This window comes from Benincasa hispida, chromosome 12 (assembly GCF_027475165.1).
Source record: "Benincasa hispida cultivar pf3 chromosome 12, pf3_genome.v1.1, whole genome shotgun sequence".
Lineage (NCBI taxonomy): Eukaryota > Viridiplantae > Streptophyta > Magnoliopsida > Cucurbitales > Cucurbitaceae > Benincasa > Benincasa hispida.
In genome coordinates, this window is record NC_143489.1 from 69,896,526 (window position 1) to 69,910,374 (window position 13,849).

General features: G+C 32.7%; 1 protein-coding gene across 1 annotated transcript; it reads left to right on the forward strand.

Annotated features, from left to right (window-relative positions):
- Positions 1–3,563: 3,563 nt before the first annotated feature.
- LOC120067302 (cullin-1) lies at positions 3,564–9,820 on the forward strand. Its single transcript, XM_039018844.2, has 20 exons — positions 3,564–3,845; positions 4,266–4,454; positions 4,559–4,658; positions 5,272–5,457; positions 5,583–5,630; positions 5,724–5,927; positions 6,027–6,104; positions 6,213–6,302; positions 6,458–6,538; positions 6,678–6,740; positions 7,060–7,095; positions 7,182–7,268; positions 7,355–7,504; positions 7,596–7,651; positions 7,804–7,924; positions 8,112–8,273; positions 8,378–8,521; positions 8,623–8,841; positions 8,970–9,137; positions 9,227–9,820. Exons 2-20 carry the CDS (start codon positions 4,315–4,317, stop codon positions 9,326–9,328), a joined length of 2,235 nt encoding a protein of 744 aa, XP_038874772.1. The 5' UTR covers positions 3,564–3,845; positions 4,266–4,314; the 3' UTR covers positions 9,329–9,820.
- The last annotated feature ends 4,029 nt before the right edge of the window (positions 9,821–13,849 follow it).

The following is a 13,849-nucleotide window of genomic DNA, read 5'->3' on the forward strand; positions in this document are numbered from 1 at the left end:
TCTTCCAAATTATCAAATGATTTAGAGCTCGTTTGATATTGTGCTTTACGTTTTCTAACATTGATAGTAGTATTTGAATGTAACATGTTCGTAATCTAATCAATTATAGTTGAATTTTAGATCTAAAGTTAGATGGTAATTATATTAATTTTTTATATATATATATATAGATTATAAATATTGTATCAAACACATTTTTAACTATTTGTTTAGATAGGGAGACAATTGCTATTTATGTGAGCAATATTCATAAATAGATTGAAAACATGGAATTCAATCTTATTTTTATTGAATAAGTTGTTTTCAAATCCATGTTTTTAGATCATTATGACACTTTTGGTAACGAACTTGTTTTTAGTTTTTTATATCTTTTAAATTTATACTGGTTTTCTCCCACATTTTCAATTATATTTTTAAGTGAATATAAAAATATACAAATTTATGGGTGGAAAAGTCTAATTTTCATAAGCAAAAAAAAAACAGAAACAAAATTATTATCAAACGAGACATACACAAGAGGATCAACGAGATAGAGACATTGTTAAATACTTAATTCCTTTGCTAACAAGCTGAAGTCCATCTCAATTTACGAGTCTTTGGTCAATAATTTTGTAACTAGTGGATATAGCGATTGTGTCGAGGATGCAACTCAGGTGTAGTAGGTCTTTTTCTACCTTAAAAAACAAGGTCGTGACTTCCTTGAAGGTGACATTGGAAGGTCCACCACCTCCTTTAGGGGTTGTTTGGGGTGTAGAGTGGAGATAAGATGTTTGAAGTTCATATGTTTGTGGAGTTCATATATCTGTGGACTTCATATGTCTGTGTTTGGAGTGCAGAGTTTATATATATAAGTATCTGATGCAGTTTTTTGAAACTTTTTTCTTCAACAATATATTTTTATAATTACTATTTTTGTTTTGAAAATTTTTTATTCAACAATTCTTCTCATATTTGTTTGAATAAAATATGAATTGCAATTTTTTCTTTTAATTTTCAATATTTTTTGGCAATGAGCAACAATTAACCAATTACATTTCTTGTAGAAATATGTTTATATAAAATGAGACCAAAGCGAAATCACAATTTTTTATTATAGCTAATTTTTTTTCCATGAATTTCATTATCATCATCTTCTTTTTCTTCTTCTTCCTATTATTGCTCTATATATTTTATTGTACCATGATTTTTTTAATTAAATCTCTCACATCATCGTAACAACCAATGGAATGTCGCCACATTTTTTCAACAATTTCACTTTCATTTCTTCTAAATTTGGAGGATCATTAGAGAACAAATCTTTATTTTTCACTAATTTTTGCTGGAAAATGTTCCAAGTTTTTTCCCTTCATTTTATGGTTTTTTTTAATATATGTTACGTATTTTTTAACTACATACATACTTTTCGTCTAAATATTATTAACACTCATTTTATATGTGAATTAAATTAAATAAAAAAAAATATTTTTTTACAAATTTTTACGTATAAATATTGCACTTAATGTCAACATTTTTTGAAAAAATATATAATCAACAACCCTACAACATACTTTAATAGTCACCAGTCTTATAGTAGTTAGAAGTGGTTGTTGAAGTTGATTATCGAAGATGATTTTTGCTGGAGTTTGTAGTTGGAGGTGGTTGTCGGAGCCTAAATTTGGTTACATGAAGGTGTATTGGAGTTGGTTGTCGAGGTTTGTCATCGAATGTGGTTTTCGAATCCCGGAGTTAGTCGAGCAAAAGTGGTCGTCAAAATTGATCATCGAAGATGATTTTCGTTGGAGATTGTAGTCGGAGGTGATTGTCGGAGCCCAACATTAGTCGCATGAAGGTGGAATTAGAGTTGGTTGTCGGAGTTTGAGTTGGTCGTCGAAGTTGCTCGCTCAAAGGTGATCATCGAAAGTGATTTTCATTGGAGTTTGTAGCCGGAATTGGTCATCGAAGTTTGTTGTTGGAGCAAATTGGTCGTCAGAGTTGGCAACGCAAATGTGATCGTCGAAGTTGGGTCACCGAGGTGGTTGTCAGAGGTCAAAATTGGTTGTCAGAGTTGGTCGCACGAAGATTGTTAGAGCTTGAAGTTGGTCGCCAGAACTATCATTAGAGGTGGTTTGTTGGAGTCTAAATTTCGTTGCCGAAATTGTAATCGGAGGTAGTTGTCGAAGCCCGGAGTTGGTCGTCAGAGTTATCATCGGAGGTGGTTGTCGGAGTCCAAAGTTAGTTCTTGCTTCTCGGAGTGTGACAATGGCTGATCGGTAGAGCCATTAAAAGCCGGGAGAGTTAGAGTACCAACTCAACTCCACAAACATTTAAAGTGGCCAAACAATGAGTTGGTATATTATACCAACTCAACCTATATTGGTGACCCAAACACCCCCTTAGTAGCTCGGAAATAGGTACGACTTGTTATTTCATTGCATTGATAAAAATCTAACTAGAAAAAGATCTCTCTACTAATTTGAGAGGAGAATTTCGTTGGTTTGACTAACAAACTACGTGAGAAAATATATTTTTTAACAATAAAATTATCTAAACATAGTTTGGCAATATTCTATTAGTGTAGTCAGCTCACAAGTGAAAAAAGATCATAAAAAAAGCCTAACATTTACATTTAAAGTTGTGAATGTCATTAACTTACTAATTAAGTACAAACATTAAATATTTTGACCTTTATTTAAAATCAACACCATTTCTCTCTCTTTTTTCTTTCAAATAGAAAAATCAACACCATTTTAGAAGCCATAAAATCTGTAAATCTGAATACAGAAAACTAATTATGAAGTTTAGATTCATAATGATTTTTTTTATAATTAAAATTAGTATAATAATGATTCGTCAATTTGAACTAAAAAAACCGTCGATTGAACCTATCTTAGAAATTATTACATCATTTTCTCCCTTAAATTAGACTAGTTCCGATTCTTCGAATCTTCAAAACCATATTTAGAATATAACTATTTTTTTAAGGCAAGAATTTAGAATAAACTGGAAAGTTTATTTTCCAAAATAAAATAATTATAGTTTTGTACTCTTACAATGCATTCCCAAAACTTGATCATAATTACATTCTAGCACTACTAAAAGTTATCATACAAGAACTTTGTTTTTTTCTTGGATTGAAATTTCATTGAGAATCATCCTAAAAGAATTTCTTCGTGAGGAATAAGAAATGCATTTTACGTTTCTCTCTCATTATTATTTAAAGATTATACACAATAATGAATAAACTATTTAATTGAAAAACTGATTTTTTTTTTGGAAAATTGAGAACTTTCTTAGAAACATAATTTAGTCGATCTTTTTAAAGAAGTTAAACGGAAAATATTTTATTGAAGAAACCCGCAAAGTTTCTACGGAGATTCTTTGCTCCGATACCTTCAAAATTAAATGGAAAATGACTGCATAGTAGATAGATGGTGATGGTCTACCATTAGAGTTACGTCTATAGCTCATAAAACGGCAACAAGAAGAATTTTTGAAGACTAAAGGGGTCAAAGACTAAAAACACGGAGTTGAAGCCCTTTCTTGCAAGGAAAGCAATTTAAAAATCCACGCGAAAATCCGAAGAATTAAAATTGGTAAAAAAAAAAAAAAAAAAAAAAAAAGAAAGAAAAAAAGAAAAAGAGAAAAAGAAATCCTTAAACACGGAAGAGGTCATTCATTCACTACCCATCCAACGGGGCATCGAGTCTTTTTCACCCTCTCCCGACCGCTATCGCATTTCTCATACTTTTCGCCGTTGAGATTTTTCCGGCGGAGCTCTGTCGCCTTCTCTCTTCCTCCGCCATCATCATCTCTAGGGGGTTTCATTCTCGATTAGGAAATTAGGGTTTCGTCGACGACCGTTTCAGGTCGTTCTCTTTTTCTTGCTCCGATGATGGCTTTTTATGGTGTTTTATGTGTGATTCTGGATCTACGTTTAGATCATTAGGATTGTTTTATTTTTTCGTTGTTTATTTCCCCCCTTGAATTTTGGTTCTTGTTGTTTATTTTACGTGTTTTGATTTTTCGTTGACGAAGGTGTATGATAAAGAACGAATGACGATGATACCTTGGATTTTATAGGAGCTTGTTTATTCTCGCCTTCTCTATGATTTCTGGAGCTTCTTTTTTCAAGCTTATATTTTAATGGAGACGTTGCATTACTTTTGATTATTCTTTCATACATGGATGGAGGGGGTGAATTATCGATTTAGGGTTTTCTTTCTGTAGAACTGTGCTTTATCTATAGCACAAATGCCAACATCGAAGTCTGGTTTTATGATCTGCAGGTCTCTTTGAGTATTAGATTAGGTCTTCGATTGAGAGATTTGTGTCGCCATGACAATGGGGGAGCGGAAGACTATTGACTTGGAGCAAGGATGGGAGTTTATGCAGAAGGGAATCACAAAGTTGAAGAACATTCTAGAGGGCTTGCCTGAACCTCAGTTCAGCTCTGAGGACTACATGATGCTTTACACGTACTATTTCTTATGTTCGAAGTTTTTTTTGTTCAATTTTATGCATATTATTGGCCAGTAATCTTATGATGTTCGGTTTGTTTTCTTCTGAATTTGATTTGCAGTACCATATATAACATGTGCACCCAAAAGCCACCGCATGATTACTCCCAACAGCTGTATGATAAATACCGCGAATCTTTTGAAGAGTACATCACTTCTATGGTGAGAAACAAGTTCATCTGAAACATCCTTTTCGATCTTATACATATCACTTATCAACAATTCAAGATTATTGCATCATTTGAATTAAAATAAGTGGTAAGTACCGAAAAGGAGTAGAGATCACTTCAAAGACGAGGGAGCCTACTAAATTCTGCTCGATAGGAAATTGTTATGGTTAAAATCGAAATCACACACAAACAGTTTGCACATTGCACTGCATAAATTCAACCATCATATTTTCTTGGTATTCGAAGTTGTGACCATGTGATTATTTTACAATAATTTTGGTTTATGAAGACTTCTGAGTTAAACTTACTTATTCATCAGGCGATCAATGCATATCCATACTGCATTTTTTTATCAGTTTTCCTTTACCCTTGTTAAAACCTTGTCACATGGTGCAATTTTGAAATGCTTACATGCATGCCTCCTTTTTGAAAACCACATGTGTGGGACCGTGGGCACATATTCACATTTCTAAATACTTTTTTCTTACTTTAATGTATCATTTGTATTGCTGGATTTTTCCATTCAGGGAATTAACTGATGATGACACTCAAATTTAATAATTTAAACCATAACGTGCTGTTTTTGTTAATTGTGGTGAACTTAGGTCTTACCATCCTTGAGGGAGAAGCATGACGAGTTCATGTTGAGAGAACTGGTCAAAAGGTGGACAAACCATAAAGTCATGGTGAGGTGGCTTTCTCGCTTCTTCCACTATCTTGATCGATACTTCATCGCACGAAGATCACTTCCACCTCTCAACGAAGTTGGCCTCACATGCTTCCGTGAATTGGTATGTTACAACTTTGAATTTGTGGCTTCATTTTAAAGTCCAAGCTGGAACCTCTTGTTCCACTTCAATTTACTAATACATTCATTTGAAATTTTAGTCTAAATCTTAATCCTTACTCATCTCAGGTGTACAAAGAGCTAAACAGTAAAGTGAGGGATGCCGTAATTTCATTGGTATGTTTTCCTTCGTTCTCCCTCTCACTTTCTTTCAACTTAAGAATGTTTTGGGCTTTAAACATGCTTAATAATTATGGTCTTCGAAATCAGATCGATCAAGAACGTGAAGGAGAACAGATTGACAGAGCTCTACTGAAGAATGTATTAGATATATTTGTGGAAATTGGGATGGGGCAAATGGATTACTATGAAAATGACTTTGAAGCTGCCATGCTTAAAGATACTGCTGCTTATTACTCTAGGAAGGCTTCCAATTGGATCCTAGAAGATTCTTGTCCCGATTATATGCTAAAAGTATTTTTTTTTTGTGTTTTGTTCTATAAAAAAAATCAGTCAAACTACAATTTTCTAATGCATAGAAATGGGTTCTTACTGATATGATTGATTTTCTAGGCAGAGGAGTGCTTGAAACGAGAAAAGGATAGAGTTTCTCACTATTTGCACTCTAGTAGCGAGCCAAAGTTATTGGAGGTTTGTGGTTAACTTTTTTGATATCCTTCCACCTTCTATATATATTTCTATAGATCTCTCTCTCTCTCTCTCTCCCCCCCTCGTTTATTCTAGTTTTCATTCTTGTAGAAAGTTCAACATGAACTGTTATCTGTGTATGCTACTCAACTGCTGGAAAAAGAGCATTCAGGATGCCATGCATTGCTTAGAGATGACAAGGTACTAACTATGAACTATGTTTTGTAATTTTTTCTCCATATTTGAAATAATTTATTTAATCGTAGTTCTTCCTCGATGTCATTTGTTTTCTTTTTGTCTTCCTTTTCCCCTTTCTTGACTTTTTTGGGCTTGTGGTGATGGTGTATTTTTTTTAGGTGGAAGATTTGTCAAGGATGTTTCGTCTCTTCTCCAAAATACCCAAGGGATTGGACCCAGTTTCCAACATATTTAAGCAGGTTCATAGTCTGCGTTTATACTTTTCTCTATACTTTTTGTTTTTCGCTTGATAGGGTATTATGTGTTAGAATAATCCCATGTTCAATTTTCAAATTACTTTCTATTTAAAGAGATCTTTTTCCTGTATTATTTATGCAGCATGTCACTGCTGAAGGAACAGCATTGGTCAAACAGGCAGAAGATGCTGCAAGTAACAAGAAGGTTTCTATCTTAATTAGTTTCAATTTTTTGTTGACGGACCAATTTCTTTTATTTCTTTACTCGTTTATTGGATAATATGCAACCATTCAGTTATAAACTCAGTCCAATAAAAGACATTACTTTTATGCTAGAGCTTGTAACTTGGTTTTAAAGCCGTACATTAAAGATGCAGTTGTTTGTACATTTTTTTATAACAATATGCAGAAAGGGAGTTATTCTTATTCTTATTCTTGTTATTTTATTTTTACACATCATAATGTTTTTAGACAAGGCTTTTCACTGATGACTCTTTGTTTTGTCTCTGTCCTTACTCTGTTAGGCCGAGAAAAAGGACATAGTTGGTCTGCAGGAACAGGTGTGTCTTTTGGCTTTCAAACTTCTAGATTATACTTTTTCTTAGTCTTGTTGTGAATGATAGCTGAGAGAGATGTTCGAATTCAGGTTTTCGTAAGAAAGGTGATTGAGCTTCACGACAAGTACTTGGCTTATGTGAATGATTGTTTCCAAAACCACACACTTTTTCACAAGGTATGTGACTTCACCTTCAGCAACACTCGGTGAAATTCATAATATCACCATACTTCTATGCATATTTGAAGTGTGTTTTTGTGTAGGCTCTCAAGGAAGCTTTTGAAGTCTTTTGCAATAAGGGTGTTGCTGGAAGTTCTAGTGCAGAATTACTTGCTACCTTTTGTGATAACATCCTTAAGAAAGGTGGGAGCGAGAAGTTGAGTGATGAAGCAATTGAGGAGACACTTGAGAAGGTAATTTTTCTATTTATTATTCTTTTGAAGTTCATTTAGTATTGAGCTTCATTTAGTATTGAACTTCGTAATTCATATGATTTTAACACAGGTCGTGAAGTTGCTGGCATATATCTGTGACAAAGATCTGTTTGCTGAATTCTATAGGTGAGTATCGATAATTTTTAGACGTTGCTGCTCTTATAGAATGCATGTTTTTTTTAATGACCTTGATAAGAGTGTTCCAGTGTCGTTTGTTTGTTTTTTAATTTTATTTAAGTATTATCTTGAAACAACTTATTTTATACCACTGGTTGCAGAAAAAAACTTGCTCGAAGGCTTCTCTTTGACAAGAGTGCCAACGATGACCACGAGAGAAGTATATTGACCAAGTTGAAGCAACAATGTGGTGGCCAGTTCACTTCTAAGATGGAGGGAATGGTAAGCGTAAATTTACTATGATTTTCTTTTTTTTATGGGAGAAAACTTTTAATTTATCTCAGTTTATGCAATAAGCTTTCTTCAAAAACAATAATCTATTATCCATTTAAATAATTATTTGCATCTCTTAACCAAAAAAAAAATGGAAGGAAGAATGAGCTGCTAATGATGTTAATCATATGTTTAGGTCACTGATTTGACTTTGGCAAGGGAGAACCAAACTAGTTTCGAGGAGTATCTGAGCAATAATCCACAAGCTAGTCCTGGAATTGACTTGACCGTTACTGTTTTGACTACTGGTTTTTGGCCAAGCTACAAGTCTTTTGACCTCAACCTGCCGGCAGAGATGGTAGACAATGGTTTTTGTTCCTTATGATGCCATAATTTTGGCTGTGCCTTCAAACTTGTAGGACATTGATATAATTATCATATCACATGTTCTTTCTGATTCAGGTAAAGTGTGTTGAAGTTTTCAGAGAGTTTTATCAAACAAAAACCAAGCATAGAAAACTTACATGGATCTACTCGTTGGGTACCTGTAACATCAGTGGAAAATTTGAACCGAAAACGATGGAGCTGATTGTAACAACTTATCAGGTAATATGCTTTTAAAGTTGTTTTGACCTCTCCCTATAAAGTATTGTTGTTGATACAATAGGTTTTCTTTTTGTGGTACTGATTCTGTTTATTAAATTTAGGCTTCTGCCCTGCTGCTATTCAATTCCTCAGATAGACTAAGTTACTCCGAAATCATGACACAATTAAATTTGAGTGACGATGATGTTGTTAGACTTCTCCACTCATTGTCATGTGCCAAGTATAAAATTCTTAACAAGGAGCCAAATACGAAAACCATCTCTCCAAATGATCATTTTGAGTTCAATGCAAAATTCACCGACAAAATGAGGAGAATAAAGGTATATGGTTTGACACGTCATATTGTCATGGTCCTCTCCAACAATTTGCATTGCTCCTTTTTTTCTTTCTTTCTTTTTTTTTTTTTTTTTTTTTTTTTACAATGTATGTGGTGTCGTTTGTCGTGTAGATCCCTCTTCCACCTGTGGATGAGAAAAAGAAAGTCATTGAAGATGTTGATAAAGATCGAAGGTATGCTATCGATGCCTCAATCGTGCGTATCATGAAGAGTCGGAAAGTTCTGGGTCACCAGCAGTTAGTGATGGAGTGTGTTGAGCAATTGGGTCGTATGTTCAAGGTTAGTAGCGCAGCACATCTATTGTAACTTCATGCGATGGTTCTTTTCTCTCAGCTTCTCATAGTTACCGAAACACAATCATTGTGCAGCCTGATTTCAAGGCGATAAAGAAGAGAATCGAAGATCTGATCACCCGGGACTATTTAGAGAGAGACAAAGACAACCCTCACTTGTTTAGGTACTTGGCTTGATCTTGCCTTAACCATGGGCAAGAGTGGTGAGCTGGTGCTATTCGAGATAGCATGAAAGGCTCGTGGCATAAGCGGGGCTTGAGCACGAGTAGGTGCTGCCTGCTGTAGCCTCTGTAGTCTGTGTGCCGCTTTTTCATGAAATCGTAAAACCAGGAGCTGATGAAAAGAAGGTTGTACATTTTGCCATCCAAACGAGGTTAGTGAAACCCCTGTTATAAGTTTGTGTGCGCTTTTGGGCGGAGAAGGGGGGGTAAAATTTGAGTTATTTTTATATAAGATGGTCCGATTTATATAATGAGTGGATCATTCTAAGTCAGTGTATTACGAGGACGTCCTGGACTTTGGTTGATTTTTAGTTGAAATTGTACATCTGTTGCTTTTTGATTGTTAATTTTGAATACTAAGCATCAGGTGAAGTGAAAAAAAAAATCTCTGGAAAACCTCCTTATTGTTCTGCTTGTTTAAAAAACTTACAAAGATTGTTCTTTCCCATATTTTTCTTCCTCTCTCTCTCACATTCTCGACCTCGTCTTAAATGTCTAGGTCCTTGAAGTTCGGTAGAAATATGTTATTTTTCACCCTGTTGAGTTTACCTTTAGTATTTTTCTTTTGAATGAATAAATGCTTTTATGTGGCCGAATAGATTATTGAGCTTATCCTCACCCTAGGAGTACGAATTTGTGGAACACAACCTTCGGCTCATTACACAATTGTAGACTAACATCCTATAAACAAGGACGAATTTTTTGGGTAAAAGCAGAAATTATTAGAATCAATTTTACAAAAATCTCTTTTTATTATTCAAGTTAATGTTTGAGTTCACACTTTTAAATGACTTTCTTTATATTGTTTTCAAAATTGATTTTGAATTATTTAGTACACATATTTTGGAGTAATTTTCAAAACAATACGTAATTTTAATAATCACTTCCAACGATGCTTGGCATTTTGTCCTCGCTTGTTTCAATGCTTTCTATTATTTAAACGCCTTCTAAAAGCGAATTTCATAATCTACACTTTTAGTGGAGGTGCTACAGCTCTGACTTAGGTATTCACAGAACTTTGAAATAAGGTTTCGAGAATATGATCTAAATAAGGAAATCTGTATAGAGATTTTATTTACTTTTATATAAATTTGATAAAATCTCTTCATTGCCTAGTAAGTTCTTTTCAACGGGGATAAAATAAGTTTAATTTTTACAAATAAAAAACAAAATGGTTACAAACGGGTAAATGTTAGCAAAGCCTACGTGTCGAATTCACTACAGTGAGTTATGTAAAAGAAGCATAACACAAGAATTGTAGAAAGTCCTTTTGTTAATACAATTCTGTTTAGTAGAATATTGGGTTTGCCTATTATTATGTGCCACGTGTATTATCTATTATTTACTTGTGCCCTAATTCTCAAGGGTCATCTTGTATAAATGAAAAATAGGTCATATGAATTACATAAAAAGGAATTGAGCGGTTCACGCAAACTTCGTTAAAAAAAAAAAATCACCAATTCTTTCAAGTCGACTAATAGAGAATTAACGGAGTAAGGATATAATTCTTTTTTCAAAGGGTAGGGATTTGCATAGTATGGAATTTATATTCAATAAGTATCTATCTGTTTTTATTTTCGTTGAAGCGGAATTTTTTCAAATAAATTTGTGTGCATGTGTTTTTTTAATGTAAATTTTAGATGAAAGATAATAGAAATATTTGATAAAAATGGAAAGATGTATATATATATATATTAAGGAAGTTGGTAAAAATAAAATGATATAATCGTCTTTAAAAGGTTGTACATATACATAGGTATAAAACACTTGCAACATATGTGGCTAAAGATCTTTAGAACATGAATTTTATTGGTGAAATTTCAATAACAAACAAATATAAATTTTATCAAGTTTAAATAATGAATATTTGATATAAAAATTAAAAATAATAAAATAATTAATAGTCAAAACTATATATATATATATATTATATTTGGAACATTTAGAAGATAAATTATGATGAATCAATATATTTTATGATGAATCAATAGAAGATAAATTATGATGAATCAATATATTTTTTATGGGAGTAGAAACTGTAAATTTTTTATATGAAAGTAAAAAGTAATGTAATAACAATATAAATCATTAACTATCTCAAAAATAATATATTTGATGAATATTGATTTTGCTAGCATGTCTGTGTAATTCAAGGTTAGAGATATATATGATACTTACATCTTTGTTTTAGATCTTTTGATCTATCAAATTTGATCTTGTTGCTTTGTTATAGTTTTCATGGGTAGTTCTCCTAACATAGTGACTATACATGTTAAATTCAAGCACATGAAAAACTGGCAAAAATTTTGGTTCAAACAAACAAATACGATATCTAAGATTCTGATAAAGTTGAAACTATAAAAATCTAATCAAAATTCTTATCGAAACTAATAAAATAATAATGTAAAAATTTAAGTACTAACAAAAACTACATGCTCAACATTTAAATTTAAAGTAACATAAATATGTAATATAATTGAAAAGGAATACACTTTATATAATTTCCTACAAATTGAAAATTAAAAAGTGCTGCCGCTCTTTGATTGAATTCAGCTGCTACATTTTTTAATCCAAAATAATCGTCATTGTTAATAACACTTCCTCCTGAACCTTATCATTTACTTTCACATCCGTTCTTCTTCCTTTTTCCTCATTTAAACCCACTGTCATTCTTATCTACCGACCCCATTCTTGTTTTGTTTTGCTTCTTATAATTTATTTCACTCGTTTTTTAAAAAGAAATCTTTTTAAAAATAAAGAAAATGAAACTATATTTTCTATGTAATTGGAGTTTAGATTTGAGAATAACCTAAATATTGTCGGTAATAAATCTAATAATCAATATTGTATTAAAATTAAACTTCAAGATTCGATGCACATCTAATTTTTTTTCCTCAAATATAATGGTTAATGGATAATAATAAATCAAAATTTAAATATAAATATAATAATCTTACCTTTTCATCGAAGAAAATAAGTTTATGGATTAGCTAGGCTTCACTTTGGCATGATCTAATATTTTCTTTTAAGAATAATGAAAACTCAAATCATCATTCTACAATTCTTTCTATCATGACATTCTTAAAATGGAGATGAGGCTAAAAAAACAAAAGCTTATATTTATTCTGAAAAAAAAAATATTTAGTTATTATTTGAAAGGTTGTGTCCTATGTATAAGGAATGTGTCTATTTGAATTTTAGTCTTTATGTGAAGGGATACATCGAGAAGATTCCATGGTAAATGAAAAGATGTGATTATTATTTATTTAAAAAATATTTAGTTGTTACTTGAAGTTAAAATTTATTTTCTTATTCACAATATTGATACATTTTTTTTTTTCAATTATTATATTTGTTTGAAAATATAAAATTGGAAAAGAGAAATTAAAAATATAAAAAAAAAAACTCTAAAGGGGATATAAATAAAATTGTTTTTAATTATAAAGAGATGTGAATATAATTTATATTTGTTACTTTTTTACTCTCTCCTCCACTATGACGCCTTTTCCGCTAATTTGTTGAAACAAAAATCCAAAAATAAAAATGACAAAGGTACACATACTTAATGGGAACGGTATAATGGGACCTTTAATATTAATATTGTTGTTTTCAAAACATATTAGAGAAATATTGTTGTTTTGAAACTTATTAGAGAAATATTGTTGTTTTGGGATTTCGAGGTTAGAAGTCGAGGGTTGAGGATTCAACTAATGTAGAGGTCGAATGTTGAGAACTCGACAAACAGAGAAAAACATAGAAACAATATGTAAATTAGGGTTGTCGAGGGTTGAAGTTTCGACATACATAAGTCGAAACTTCAACCCTCAACAAGGAAAGGGAAATCTCGCTAATTTTGTGATGAGGATCTCGCCCTTGAAGGGAATCTCGAAGGGAATCTCGCTAATTTTGTATATTAGGTTGTCGAAGGTTGAAGTTCTAGCATACATAAGTCGAAACTTCAACCCTTGACAAGGAAGATAAGTGGGTGAAGCAGATTGTAAGAGAGAACGAGATTGAAAGCGAGATTGTAGGAGAGAGCGAGATGGAAAGCTAGATTGTAGGAGAGAGCGAGATTGAAAGCGAGATTGTAGGAGAGAGCGAGATTGAAAGCGAAACTGTAGGAGAGAGCGAGATTGAGTCTGCCACATGGATTAAACGACCAACCAGTCAGCTGACGTGGTCTGCCACATGGAAATCGTCTTCACTTTATTTACTTTCCATAAGTCTGAAAAAGTGCATATATATCACCAAGCTGCCCCTTGCTCTGCACGATTCCCTGCATGCATTGACGTTATCCGATTCCATGCATTCATTGACGCATTCATGCCCCTCTGCCATAGCCTTAATGCCTTTTCAACCACCTTAAACCCGTGGGTCGAGTGTTCAACACTCGACCTACATCCTTTTAAACCACCATCCTCTTCATTTTTCCTCAATCACTCCCTCGATAATTTTTGAAGACTCACTGCCCTTGATT

What these genes read in the sequence shown, in the direction of transcription:
- LOC120067302 (XM_039018844.2), top strand. Translation starts at nt 4,315, where the DNA reads ATGACAATGGGGGAGCGGAAGACTATTGACTTGGAGCAAGGATGGGAG. An exon ending in TTTCCAACATATTTAAGCAG is followed by an intron (nt 6,539 to 6,677) that starts GTTCATAGTCTG and finishes TTATTTATGCAG; the next exon opens with CATGTCACTGCTGAAGGAAC. An exon ending in TTGAGGAGACACTTGAGAAG is followed by an intron (nt 7,505 to 7,595) that starts GTAATTTTTCTA and finishes ATTTTAACACAG; the next exon opens with GTCGTGAAGTTGCTGGCATA.